Source organism: Cyrtonyx montezumae, unplaced genomic scaffold (genome assembly GCF_038088225.1).
Source record: "Cyrtonyx montezumae isolate F1298 unplaced genomic scaffold, pur_monq_1.0 scaffold_16, whole genome shotgun sequence".
NCBI classification, from domain to species: domain Eukaryota; kingdom Metazoa; phylum Chordata; class Aves; order Galliformes; family Odontophoridae; genus Cyrtonyx; species Cyrtonyx montezumae.
Window position 1 is genome coordinate 10706013 of NW_027071892.1, and position 14875 is coordinate 10720887.

General features: G+C 44.1%; 1 protein-coding gene across 1 annotated transcript; it reads right to left on the bottom strand.

The window, feature by feature from the left end:
• Nucleotides 1–164: 164 nt before the first annotated feature.
• DRC3 (dynein regulatory complex subunit 3) lies at nt 165–14636 on the bottom strand. The gene is made up of 12 exons (XM_065733055.1): nt 14480–14636; nt 13090–13206; nt 11408–11574; nt 10670–10816; nt 9397–9516; nt 8348–8460; nt 6887–7061; nt 4331–4462; nt 2995–3065; nt 2082–2205; nt 561–692; nt 165–418 (listed from the first exon to the last, which is right to left on the bottom strand). Exons 1-12 carry the CDS (start codon nt 14634–14636, stop codon nt 278–280), a joined length of 1596 nt encoding a protein of 531 aa, XP_065589127.1. The 3' UTR covers nt 165–277.
• Nucleotides 14637–14875: the final 239 nt, after the last annotated feature.

The window sequence follows — 14875 nt, forward strand, 5'->3', positions numbered from 1 at the left end:
CTAAAGCTTTCAGGCGTGATGTGCCATGATGATTTGGTTCAATTAGCTCACAGCTGAGCCATAACCCCTTGTGACCAGGTCTGAGCTCGGAACAGGCTTCATGCCAATGTGATGGAAGAGACAAAGCTTCGTATGCTTTTCCAGAAACAATGAGTACATTTTATTTGCTGACCGTGGCAGGATGGAAGAAGTGTACCTTTGGCCTGAAATGTTCCAGACAGCACAGCCACAGAGGGGCAGCATCCTTGCTGGGTGCTCTGCTGCTGTGTGCATCCAGCTAAGGCAACTGCCCGGCCCATGGCAGACCTAGTCCGGGGGCTCTGGAATCTGTGTTATTCAGCTGCTTCTGGAGATCATCGATGTACTGGAAAATCTCTTTGATACGGCTGCGGTTTCTGTCAATCTCATTTTGGAGAGCCTGAACAGATTGAACTGCAGGCTTGTCGGGGTGCCTGCAGAGGTCTCCAGCAAAGGCTGGGGGGTGACTTTCCTAGCACATCACTGCCACCTGGGGCAGACCCATCTGTGACCCATCCCCATATGAGATGAAGGTCCCTTACCTTCTCTTTCACAGAGGCCTCCCAGTGGTTGGTGTTGAGGAGGATGTCACTTTCTCGCTCACTGATCTTCAGCAGGTGGATGTTATGGGATTTGTTGACCATGTTGACAATGGTGTTTTTGTCCACGAGAAACTAGGAGGTGACATGACTGGATCAGGGGAGGGGCAGGCACACAGCAAAAGCCGCAGCGCTGAGAACTAACAGCACAGTAACTGCAAGGCTTGGGGGAGGAAAAAAAGAACTCTGTTTCAGACTGACAAAGCCCTAGTCAGCGGGATGGCTCCAGTGCTTTTCCCTCTGTGTGGATGTGTCTGGGCGTTGCTATACTGCAGCATTACTTCCATTACAGACTGGGAAACAGATGCAGCACCTTGGGCCTCACCTGCTGGAGCAGGGAGCACCTCACAGTACATGGCTGGCCCCTGCAGCAGCTGCTGGTGGAGCAAGGCTGCATATGCTGCAGCTCGCCTGTCCCAGCAGGTGCAGGAAGTGGAAAATCACATTTGAAAGGGTCTCTCGCACTGGTAGCACTGGCTGTAAATCTTCATCTTGGAGAGCCCCAGCTTCTAATCGAAGCAATGACTTCCCCCATGGCTCTGAATAGAGGGCGGCTGTGCTAACCATAATGAGTCTCCTCCTGCAGCCAAGTGCAGCTATATTGAACAAATGAAGATTGCTTCTCCGTGGAAATGGATGGCAGCGAGGCAAAATGGGTGCACAGCAACGGTGCGTAACTGCAGCCATCTGCACAGCCCATAAAGCAGGGAGCTCCCCTGGGGGGCTGAGAGGTCTGGTCTGTGTCTGTCAGTTCTTGATTACTCAGAGTAATGGAGAGCTGGGATAATCTGGACAGAGCGAAAACACAGCGAATGCAAAACTCAAGTCAATTAACCACTAAGTGAAGGAATAACAGAAGCAAAAAGGTCAGCAGCGTTGCTGGCTGGAGCACTGCAACAATCTCTGTGCTTTCTGAAAGGCTCCTGGGATCCTTCAGTATCAGAGCAGGACTGGGGCTGCAGTGGAAAGCTGCTGCATTTGGAATGTCGTGTCCTTCCTCCAGAACAGCTAATGGGCAGGAGAGCTCCCAGGAGGGCTCCTGAGATCACTGATGCAAACAGCCCCAGCACAAAGAAATCAGAGCAGTGTTTAGGTTTGCCTGTGGGGAGCAGGCAGAATTGGAACAAAACCAGCTGCAAGTGCAGGAGAGAAGCTGCCTGAGTGCCTGCTGGGTTGGGGCTTGAAAATCAGCCAGAGAAGTGAGTTGTGCTGGAGGCAGGAGAGAGATTTGCTCAGCACCTCTCCTGGGCTGCCGCCACCAGTTCTTGCAGAGCACAGGGAAACCTGCAGTGCAGTCATCTCCCACTCAGCAGAGATGCCCAGCAGTGGTGCAGTTCAGCCACGCTCTGGTTAGACACAGCTCCAGCAGCCTGAGCCTCCTGGAAATCCTGTCTGCTGAGCAGAGGCTGCGCCCTGCTCTTCCTGTCTCTCTCACAAAGCAGATTAATTTTCTGGTGTCCTCACCTCACGAACATCATCTGGCAATTCCTCATCAAGCTCATTTTTGAGTGCTTTCTCCATAATGTTGATGGATATCTCTAGCAGCTTCTCATGGTGACTGTTTTCCAGGTTCCGGCACTGTGTCATCGTACAGAAGATGGTTAAGGAAAAGGCTGAGCACACCATTCACTTCTAGAGATAGAACTGGACCTCCCGTAACAGGAGGCTGAGGTCCAGAAAGAGCAACTTGCTAATAAGAGGGCTGCCAGCTCTGGTGCAGGCATGCAGAAAAGCATTCTGGTGTCCCATGTCCTCAGGAAACAGCCAGGGTATCAGGAATTGCACTTTCTGCTCTTAATCACAGCTCACATCAGGTCTCATCCTCACTGCCATGTATTACACAGAACTAAGAGTGCACCTTGGTTTGCAGAGGAAGCTGAGGGAGGCCTCACAGGATGTAAACTGAGCTCTGAATATGCCAATTATTTGCACCAACCCACAGATTTATATATGTAATCTGCCACTGGAGTGCTTTGCTGTTCTTATCTCACATTGTTCCAGAAGACATCAGTAACACAAAAATGAAGGCCATTTAGAGAAGCAAGAATGCATGTGGAAAACACTCTAGCTGGATCTGCCAGGAGTTGTGTCATGCATGCTCAAGAAAATAATCAAAAGATTCCTAGGGGGGAGAATACTATGACAGTCCTAGAGACTTCCCATACGTGAGAACTCAGCCAGAGCCCTTTGTGCTTTCTGTACTTTCCACAGAAAGACTTTGAGCACCTTAAATGGCCATTCCTGCAAAGCTGGGAAAACACCTTTTCTGTTGACAAAAAATCCCCCAATTCTATTCCAATTGCTCAGTTAGAGATTTAGGATTGAAGTACATGCACCTCACTCAGAGATCCACGCCAACAAGCTCTAAAAAGGATATATGCCTTTAACGTTTTCAATGAATGTTGATGCTATGACAGCAATGTTTCTTTCAAATTCCTTTATCAGTTCCTTAATGGAATGAAAAAGAGGAAATGTTACAATGAACGCTTTCATGAACATAAAAGGAATCCAGGAAGAACCTAAAATTGATTATAATTTGGACCCGCTGCTGTTAGCACAGTTAGAAAATGAACTACCTAAAGCATGTAAATGGTTTGAAAGCGCTGAGTTTATTTTCTCATTCAGGGACAGAAAATCAGAATCAGCTTACTGGGGAGAAGATGGCTGAGTGACACTTACCTGGTCTCTGGAGCCATTTCTTTGTACTCTCACTGAATGCACAGAGCGTGCCGTACTCCTGCACGCTGCCATGCTGCATTCCCCTTGTGTGTGTGAAAAGCCTCTTTGTGAGAAGTGTAAGCAATGCCTGGGCTTACTGCAGTTTTTGTTTTAGTCCTCAGAAATGAAAATTGCTGCTTCCTAGCGCCTCTCTCAAAAAAATGGCTGATGGAGAATCTGTTAAGTGTTGCACTTAGTGTCTTGATCTAACAGTTCAAACACAACCACCCAAATCCCACAACTGCAGAAGGGCATGCACAAAGGAATGTCTCTGATCTTTCCGTGAGTAACTGCAGATATATTAGGACCAATTCAGAAAACATTAAAAGGCTCAATCCTGATGCAGTGGGGAATCCATTTTGAGCTCCTGCTTTCTGTCATGCACATTCACAGCAGTAAACTGCTGCATCTGCTTGGATAAGGGCTGCAGACCCTGCCTGCTAGTTTATAACAGATTAGGTTTTGGTTTTGGTTTTAAATGAGGACGCACATTAGGAGCCCTGCCCTAGTTTTCAAGGAAAAGTGGGGAGAAAAAAGGCAGCTATTATGCAAGCAAATGCATTAAGCTGAGCAGGAACATGTGTAATCTTATTCATGGTGAGGATCAGCTTCAAAGAGTTACACTTCCAGAATGCCAAATGCATATCCCATACCATGCAGAGAGTTCTGCACACAGACCTATATAATGACTGAGCGACCTCAAGTCCTTTTCTTTAAAGCTTTGGAAATCAGCTTGGATAGGTGAGAAGAAAATACTGTGCTCTGCTCTGAAAAACAGAAATCTGTTGCAGTGTATCAATGTCTAGGGCCTGATCTCACCCATTTCAGCCCTGAGCAGAGGAAGAATGAGATGGAGATAGAACAGGAGCCTGACTGGGAGAACTGCATGCCCTTCTTCCTGCAATGGGCTATGATGCAGAGGCATGCAGCAACAGCAAAATGAATGCCCCTGCATCCTGGAAGGGAGGCTTTGCAGGTATGAGCCTGAACCTTACCTCCAGCTGGTCCACCATCTGCATTTCCAAGGTCATGAGTGCTTCTGACAGCTGAAGGATGTCCTTGTTGTACTCAGCTCGCATAGACTCAGCAGTGTCATGACTGCTGGCATGATGGATCTCATCCAGCCTCTAAACACAAGGATACATAAATTACTTATAGTTGGTGTTCAGCACTCCATTGCAATTTAATTAACTTGTTACATATGTGAGAAAAGTTCCTGCTGCTGACGAGCTGAAAAGAAACGTGCTGATTCAGTGAGTCTCTGGATTTACATACTGGGAAGTAACAGTGCTGAGGTATGCTGCTATGTAAACGATCCCGTGCAATGTAGTGATACTGGTGAGAAATCTTCTTATCTCCTAGTGCCTGATGACTCTGACCTTTCTACACTTCCTATACTTCCAACTTTGGCTCCCCTTCTGACACATTTCAAGTAAATACACATATATTGGATTCTTGACATTGCTGGCCATGAAGTAGAGATTAACAATTACTCTTAGACCGAAAGGCACATCTAAATCCTGATTCCCTTCCTATCAAGGGGAATCTTGACTGACTTCCACTGGGGCAGGACTCAGTATTCTGAATATGGAATACCTACCATTGACAGATTCCCTCTTAGAGCAAGGATTTATCGCCCTTCAGAATTAAATACTGACGTCAGTTTTGTATCAGACAAGATTTATTATTTCTCAGATCAAAAAGAAATCCTCTTGTGCTCAGCAATGTATTATTTTGAAGTCTGTTCAAAGCAAGTTAACAATCAAGTGTTAATAGGAGGAAAGAAATACACATTTTAATATATCTAATCCAATTCTCTTGAGAGGAAATGTAATGGGCTAAAATAGTGAATTCTGGCCAAAATAACTGTGAAGACTTGTCTGAAAACAGACTACATCGCCCACATTTTGCAGTGGTAAAAGTGGAGAAGGAAGAGCAAGGTATAAGCCAGGAGGCCTTCAAAACCTCCCCAGCCATTCAAGCCACAGCTCTGGAATCAATAACTTCCAAGTTCAAGTCCTTTAATGTTTCTTTCCTTCTCAAGCAACTTCAGAGAACAGTGCTATTTTGCAGGTGTCCAAGCTTGCAGGAAAGGAATTACAGCTAGGAAAACAGACCCTAAGAATGGTTACAGCTTTCAGCCTGCTGGGACCCCTATGATTGTTTAACTTCTCCATCAGCATTAAGTGTTGAACTTCCCAAACAACTTTAAAATGGCTGCTAAAGGATGCTGACTATCCCAATGGTTATGTGCAAGCTGCCACACAAACCACTGTGTCCTGTTCAATCCATTGCAGGTCAATCCATTGCTGAGGCTGTAGCCTACGAGATGAACTGTCAAAGCCATGTATTTTTTACAGAGGTTATACTGAGAATCAAGTAGCTGAGTATAAATATCAGCCTTTATCTGATGCTTTCTGGTGAACCTGCAAGCTCACATCCCAGCTGGAGTTGCCAGAGCTTATTTGCCAGCATGAGTCAGCAAGGTTCAAGGACCTGGGGATGGGGTGACTCAGCATGCTGCCAGCCTGTGACATGGCACCTCCATCAAAGAGACCTGGATTTCAAAGAGCAAACACTCGTGACTCCGTGCAGTGTCAGTTGTCAGGGACTTGCTCTGCTCAGCTGACAGGTTTACCAGGCTTTACCCCCCCTGACTTTTTTTTTCTGTGGAAACAAAATAATGATCCGTCTATTATACACAGTCAGACAGGGATCCAGCTAGAAGCAGTGCCCTTAGCAGCCACAATGGATGACTGTAGTTGAGTAGAATGAAAAAAAAGATGGTTTCTGCTTTAAAAAAAAAAAAGACTAGAAATACATTACAATAGCTTTACCTGATTTTTCTGTTAAAGTTCTTTGAGCTGTTGTTGACAACATGAACTGAATCAGAAAATGACTTGAAAATGAACTGAATAACCTGCAATCTCCTTTTCATTCTTTCTTTCTTTCTTTCTTTCTTTCTTTTTTCCCTGCAGAACCTTGAAGAACTTTACCTTCATGGACAATGAGACAACACTGTGGCATATTAATTTTCTCCTACACTAAATTTCCATGTCAAGTATAGATAAAAGCTGTCAGTGCTAGTTGGCTGTGCTTTGACAAAAGGGCTGAAACTTCAAACCCCAAATCCTTTTCCTATATAGAGCACTAGAATATCATGTTAGTTAATATTCACTGACATCATTTCTTGGTACAGATTAACACAGCAGGGAAACAAAGAAAGATCAGAAACTGAGTGCTGGAACAGGTTACCCAGAGAGGCTGTGGAGTGGCCATTCCTGGAGACACTTACAAGCCATGTGGATGTGGCCCTGGGCAGCCTGCTGCACACAGCCCTGTTCTAACAGAGGAAACCAGGTGTCCCCCAGAGCTCCAGTCCAACCCCAGCTATTCTGTGACTCTGCAATTAGGGATCGTCTCACAGATTCAGTGTAAATCTAAGCTCACTATCCTGATTTTAGTGGAAAGTTAGTGGAATTTTTAGTTCAAAGTGAAATTGAAAGCTGCCGTATGATGTATCAAACTCACAGAAGCATAAAGAAAATTACCGTTTTGTTCTGATTTTCAAAGTCCAGGATTATTTTCCTGCCTTCTTCTTGGTTGGCTGTCAGCACTTCTTGAAGGCCTTCATAGAAATCAGAGACTTCAGCTTCTCGTTTTTCATACTCTTTCAGACCGTAGTTAAACAGCTTCTCACAAACAGAGACAAAATCTCTCCTGTATGTGACACCAGAGTCAAGGTATTTTGTTTGTTCAGTGGAGCAACGCGTTATGTTCCTTCTAGCTCTGCAAATTCAAGCAGGAGTTACAAGCTGCTGTTATGTAAAACTCAGTGGTTCTCGTTGGCAGCAGGCTGCCAAGCACTTTGTCTGAGCAGGACAGGGTCACCCGTTCACATTCTATGCATAGGATTTTGCTGCCTTTAGGTTACAGAGAAAGATGTGTCAGCTTGAGGGGGAAAGGCCTTGAGGACAAAAAGGAAATACGTACGCTTCTCTGACTCTGTTCTGACAAAGCAGCAGAATGAAGCATACAACCCTATCTGTCTTCACAAGTGTGAATACAGTGTCTGTGTAGTTAATAATACAGCTCTGGAGCCTACAGCCAGAGCACAGAATAAACTACTGGCTTGGTAGCATCACAAAAATAACGCCAATTTTTCTTCTGCTATTATCTTGACAATGGAATTGTTTCTAGAGTCTATCGTAGTTAAGCTGTGATGCATTTTTCCCCAACAGTGTAATGCAATTTTAAGGAAGGTCAAGTTACTGGCCTTGACAATGCTCTATTAATCTGAATGAGAAAAGAAAAAAATAAAAGTGTCTGCTTTCTGATGCCCCGTGTAGGAGCAATGATCAGAAAAAAGTGCTGGCCTGAAAACTTCACATTGCCAGCTCTGGCAGGTTGTGAGATATGTGACTCATATCGTTCTGATTAGTCTGTTCCTATCTCCTACCACTTCAATTTCAACATGATTTTAGCAACTGCGCTCTTACAGTGTAACTGACAGAGATTTATCTTATGGCTCATTTTAAACCTTAAGTGGATTCCAGACTTAAAGGCGGTACAAAGCCTTGATTCTTGAAGGGTCAGGAAAGGAAGCTGCTGAAATTATGTTTGATTCAGGCGATGGAAAGGGAATATGGTAATTACAACAGTGAGAATTTGAAATGCTGGAATCTCACGACCTGTTGGTGATAGAAGCAAGTGGTTATACAAATAGGTTGTTTCAAGCTGCTCTGGCCAGCTTGCCCATAATACAAACCATTTGTTTGTAGCCCTCATATTTCATGAGATACCAGGCCTTAAAGCTGTCAGTGGTCTCATGGTCTTGCAGTGTTTTTCTGGCACTGCTCCCAATTTGAACACAGAAAGCCTCAGATCTCAGATCAATGTAAGCTTTCAGACCTGGACAAAAGCAACGGATGAAGAGTCCCTGTGGATGCGCCTCCTTCTTAACTCAAGTCATTAGGTTTTAGCTGTAGGTTTTTTAAACCCAGGAAGGATATGCCTGCAGCAGGTCATCCACTCCGGGGAGGTAAGCCAGTTTGGCAGCTTCTGTATCCTCTGCATACAAACTGTCAAACAGGAATGATCCATTCAGGTACTCAACAAAGGCGGTCTTTGAAGAGAAGCAGAGTGATTTAAGTAAAATGAAGAGTGCCAACCTGCTGCCAGTCCATAGGATGCCTCTCTCCTAGAAGCTCTTTACCAGCAGAGGAACACTGGTGTGCTGTGCAAGTAATGATCTGCACAGACACAATTACACCAACACAATAGGTATACCAGCCAGCTCATGAAAGCACCCTGCAACTGGAGTGAAAACCATCCTGGTTCACATGTGGATTTACTGCTAGAACTCTCTAGCCTAAGGACAGAAAACACCGTTTAATCTTACATAAAGCATTTTCACATACAACCATATGTTACAAGGCTATTCAGCCTCCCAGATAAAGAGTGAGTGGACTTGGGGGAGGGTCAGAGGAAAGAGCTGCAGGTGTTCTTCCTGTCACTTAACCTCCTCCTGCCCTTCAGCCAGTCTGGTCTTCCAGCAGGTGGGAGAACAGTGCCATATAATGGCTGAAATCACAATCCTGTCTGGCCTGGTTTTCAGGCTGCTCACAGAACTATAGCAATCTCAAAGCCCTGAAGAGTTTAACCATAAAACTAATAAAAAGCATCAACTTCGTGTGAAGGAGAAAAGAAGTCACTGCACCATGAAAATGCTAAAAGTCCCCTCAGACGTGTAATTTTCTTAATCCCACATTAGGCTGATAAGATCCTTGGGCATGATTTACTATTTAGCTTCCAAGGGTCTATATCTGCAGCCTGATTGTTCAGCCAAAAGAAATATGTTCCCCCACATCATATGTATTCCACAGCAGTTCCTGTTTTCATTCAAAATAAGAGATTCAAAGATCAGAGACTAATCCTAGCCTTAGTGTTAGCACAGTCAGTGTTAACCTCTCATTAGAGCTTCAAGCAGCTGAAGGAGAAGTCAATATCTGCAGCACTTCTTCCTCCCCAGACAGCTTACAACCAGACAAAGAACAAGCACCTTGTGGTACTCCAGCTCCTTCTGCTGTGCCCGCTCCTCCTCCAGCTGAGCCAGGGCCTGGGCCTCCTCATGTTCCAGCAGGTCAGTGAGGTAGCTGTAATTTGAAATGGCAACTTCTCGCTGAGAAAAGCAAAGAGACATTATTAGATTACCCAGCAGCACCCAACAAATGTAGGTGTAAGCATTCCACCTTTCCAGAAGGTGCACCTGAATGATATCTGCATCTCTGTTTCTTTGTGGTCTTTTGATCAAACTACTTCTGAAGTTTCTAATCCATTCCTCTATTTTTGTTTACATATTACTCTGCCTCTTAGTGTATCTGAGATGACTCAGTCTCAAGCAGCATTTAATCTCCCAGTTTCTTCATCTTTAGAGTTGTTTTTCTGTGTGTTTGTTTTAGCAGGAGACCCTGTTTTGAATTCCTGAATATGAGCTCTGAATGGATCGGAGTTTAACAATTTCTGGGGAGAAGATGGTTCTTCTGAGGCAATGGCAATGTGAAGCAGGGGCAAGAACCTAATTAGCCTGCAACTGAAGCTTGACAAATTTAAGTATGCAATTCAATGATATACTGCCTGTATGAGCAGGGACCAGACTCAGTGACCTGGAAAGCCCTTCCAGTCCTATGGTAAGAGTAATGTATACTCCAAGAGCAGCTCCTGTCCTGTCCCAAGCAAGTTTAAAATGAAACATATTCTTTGATTATTAAGAAAAAATGAGCCTTGAGATCAGAAAACAGTCCCATGGGATACCAGTGCTGATGTATGGTCTTCCTTTCAAAAATCAGGAAAGAGAAGTGCGTTTGGATGGCACTTGCTTGCCTGGTAAATGTGTCAGTCTGCTACTGAAACAAATAGCTCAGTGAGCAGCAGGACCACCAAGCCTGCTTTCCTCTGGATTCATGTCTCAAGACTGATCTCCTCTGAGATTCTCTCTCTGCAATTCTCTGATCTCTAAGTAGTCTTGCACTCACACTGCAGCATCTCGGTGGCAATATTAAGCAGGCTTCTCTCCCACACACAGCTGCTGACTTTCACAAAACCTGTGAAGGCATAATACCTTTGACATCTCTACCTCTGCCAGATTTGAGAATTTGGCATACAGGTTCACAGCTGTTAGGTGGAGATGGAACAAACGCTGTGTGTTTCCATAGGTCTAATTTCTGCAGGGAATCAGCCCACCATGCTACAATATTGTGAGTATATCAACAAAGCCAGTGCTCTGTAAGGAACTCATGCTCAATTTCATGAGAAGGAGATGCAGAAACACTTACAGTGGTGTCACTCACAAGCTTGAAGTCCAAATATACCAAGCCTGGAAGGTGAGCAACAACAAACAGCATATACTGCTCTTCATTGCAGAAAGGGTTCCCACTGAGATTCAGTGTGTTTAAGTTCTTAAACCTCCTGAGATAAACCACCTGTGCAGAGTGGAAAGAGATACTGTGCTTACCAGTGCTGTGAAAACAGTTGGTTTTGAAATTCATTGCTCATATCACAGTTTTGCTGTGGTACATATCGTACTCAGCTGCCAAACATAGGCAAAGTTAAATTATAAGTTTCTAATGCTTTGGAGAAAGAAAATATCTAAATTCATGTCATGACTATGTAAATGATGGGAGTGGAGAGGTGCCCTTTATCTGGGTGGTGGACAAATCAGGGTGTTGGGCTGGTAAACTACCCTCAAAAAGAACCCCAAATATATCCTAGTCCCCGCTCCCTCTTTTCCTCGTGGGTAGCTATTTATTCCACTCATGGGAACTAATATGAATTTTGCCACAGATGACAGCAGTAACAAAACTAAGCCCTCGTGAGTGAATGACCCAAAAGAGAAATAGCTGAAGCAAGCACGTAGCAGCTGGATAGCTTACCTAAACCATAATTTAGGCTTCAGAGGAAATTAAATCCTGGGGAAACATTTCTCCAATAAGGTGGGGTAAACGTGGTCAATGTCAGATCTAGAATATTTGATCTTTTGATTGGGAGCAATTCCAAAGCCACAGAACACTCACATTTTCCAGAGCAGTCAGGTTATTCTTTCCAATGGAGAAAATCTGTAGCTCTTTCAAAGTGTCCATGTGCTCGATTTTAGATATTCTATTGTTGAAGAGGGTTAGGTCCTGCAGTTTGACAAGGGTATCCAGGCCCTCAATTACTTCAATGTTGTTGAAGGACAAATCTAGGGAAGAGTTTAGAAATTGGAAGTTTTATAAGCAAAAGTTAAATTATTTCTAGCAGAACGCCTCTAAATCAAGACTTTAGCCTAAGTCTTGATTTAGAAGTTTATATTCAATATTTTCCTTAGGGGTGTTCAGTGTCCCACAGGAAAGGCTCAGCATGAAATCACCGTTTGCTGGGTCAGGAAACAATGTACACATCTCCTCCTTACAGCTATAACAAGTATAGGAGAGGTAGGGCTGAAGACATTCCCTGCAGAGTCCACATGCACAATCTCAAAATGAGCTCTACCTTAAAGGGAAACACAAACTACAAGAGGTGCCCAGTGAAAAGAGCATTTCTTATCAACTTTGATGTTCTCTGTCTTGTTCCTTGCAGACTCTTGCCTGCTGCTCTAGAGTCTGCCGTCATGGTGACTCCCCCAGGACCAGCACGTATGTCAGCTCCACTCTCACCACCACCCTGTTGTCAGTGAAGATATGCAAAAGCATATACTCACTGTTGCTATGTCACTCGTTAATATTTCTTCATCCCATCCTGCCAAAACATCTAGGCTAACACCTACGGCTATCACGAGCAAGGGCTGTGTTTACCCTCAGTCTGGAGCCGAGTGCTTCAGGATTCCAAAGGCAGCTGATGTGGTTACCAGTTGAGGGCGTCACCCCGCCCCTGGGCAGCTAACACGAGCACGCAGCTGCTGCTGAACACTAGAACCTCAGGGCAAACTGCAGCGCCTGAGTGTGCTTGAAAACACTGCTCACGCAGTGGTGATCTGCTGTGATTCACAAGTGCGTTAGTCATCTGTGCGGCGGAACAGAGCAGACAACAGAGCGGAAGATCTCATTTAGACACTTTGAGATGTGCTTATGAACCACAGCCTCGCATGCTATTTTCAGCAGCAGACGAGGATATATTTACGCTGCCACCCAATAAGGTGGCTGCAGCTACTAGAGGATGCTGTAAGCTATGAATCTGGAGCAGCAGCCACTGATATGCCCAGCATCAGAGCCAGCACCACTGCCTGGTGCTGCTATCAGTATCCTGAGTTTTTATTGAAAGTAGTCCCACGTCCTGGCACAAAAGGAAGATGAGAAGCCCTTAAGCGTGTAGGGGTAAACATACCATTGTCTTTCAGGGGTTCTGGGTTCTAAAATACTTGCATTAGTTTTATGAACAGAATAAAGGTTTCTAAATCACAGAGTTTTATCAGTATTTCTGAAAGTCACCCCTAAATATGAATAAAAAACCTGGAAACAGCCTTGAAATCTCAGCTTCCTGTTCCTGCCACACCAAATTTATTAAAGCCAGGTTTTTAAACATTTGAAGGATTGCTTTGCAGTACTGAAATTCATGCCTTTTGACATTTGACAGTCAAATGAGGAAACACACAGACAGCTGACAGGCCTCCCTGAGAAAGCTTCTATCAGTTGTGTTTGAGAAGGAATATGACATCCTGGCTCTACTGCAGATTGCTTTGCACCTGAGAAGGCATCCAGCCCCATGCGCCTTATCTTACCGAGCCACACAAGGTGAACCAAACTCTCCAGAGCTTCTATCTTCTCAATGATGTTGTTGTCCAGTTGCAGCTTAGTAAGATTCTCAAATTGCCACAGATTATCAATCTGCAGGATATCTAAGAGCACAGGGAAATGAATAAATAAATAAATATGCCTTTCTTCCGAGTCGGAGTTCAGTTTAGCAGAAGGAAAAATATCTAGTCTTTCTTCCAAAATCATTTTTTGGAAATTACACTAAGTGTGATGACTGCCCTAGAGAGTGGAGTGGTTCGCTGACTGAAAGCAGTGTCAGTAAAACAGCCCAGCTAACCTCAGCATCCCATCCCAGCACACTGCTCATCAGTGAAGCCAACAAGTCACTGATGGGGTGCTGGCTGCAGCCAAGAGTGGCTTTATGAATCCACTGCTAAGAGGGCTTGACCTTCATTTTCCCTTCCACTCTGTAAATGAGGTTTGGGATGAAACTCTTGCTTTTCCCTGCATTTGCAGGCTACTAGTGGTCAGTTATTGCTTTTGAAAGTTACTTTCCTGCTCTCAGGATTCTCATCACAGAAGAACAAGTTGAGCTCTACTGTTACTGCAAAGGTTGCAGTTTAGAACTGATCAATATGGCTGCATTTAGCTTCCTCCAAAAATGGAATCACAAGGGCAGGCTGTTAGGTATTACAGCAAAACATTAGGACCAAGGTGACGGAAGACACAGAACACTCTTACACCCAATTCTTTTTTATACTCTAATTGCTTCCCAGAAGATTGTATTCAGTGCTATTGCTGTTTAGTGAGTGCAGTGTAATGCAATGAGCTGCGTGTAATATTGATGCAGTTCTTTGTTTTGTATTTGCAAACAAATACATACAGGATCAGGTAATTGCAAGTGTATCCTAAGGAAATCATCCACGGGATCAACAATGAATTATCTGATTTTGTCCAAAATATTCAAATATTGAACCAAAAGTTCTTCCTTCACATTTTTTTGAACGTGAACTTATAATTAGTTTGGCAGGAAGAGACAAGCTGTGATGATGGACCAGAGGTAGCTACCAAACTGGACTGTAATCACCACATTCTAACAACAGCTCTTGGATAATCAGCACTGATGACCATGCCTGCCCAGAATTTGATTTGTCCATGTACGGAGGGGCCCAATAGGCCTGTGGCCTGTAGGTGTCACCACAATATAAATGTTAAATAAGAATAGCGCTGACAATAATGGCACAAAGCTAAGCAGCTTTAAAGCTATCCATCAGCAATACCACCCAGACTGCTCAGCTGAAACTTCTGCTTACAGGAATGACTAAAAGCAGATGATCATTATTGTTTAATTGCTAGGTAGCCAATTAATGCTTATTTCATTTACCCTCCAATAAATATATATGTTCTGTTACTCACTTCTAAAACTAAGCTGTAGCTCCATCACATCTTCAAAGTTAATACCTTCTGCTTTGGCAAGCTTCCTTATGTCCTCTGGCCATTGCTCTTCAACTGCTTTCTGAAGCATTTCATCGTCAATAACATTTGGCTCAAAGCTGTTGTCTGACTGACTCATTTTTAGAGGATATCAGCCTTAATGGGCAGAAAAGAAAAAGCAATAATAATAAAACTACTGTCTGGCTACTATTTCCAGCATTCATTGAATTGGCACGACAGTACCAGGGGATAAAGAACACAGTTGAGTATTAACATCAAACACCTCATAGCTGATATTGAAAACGTACTCCACTTCCATAGAATCACAGAATGGCTTAGGTTGGAAGGGATCTTGAAGATTACTGAGTTACAGCCCCC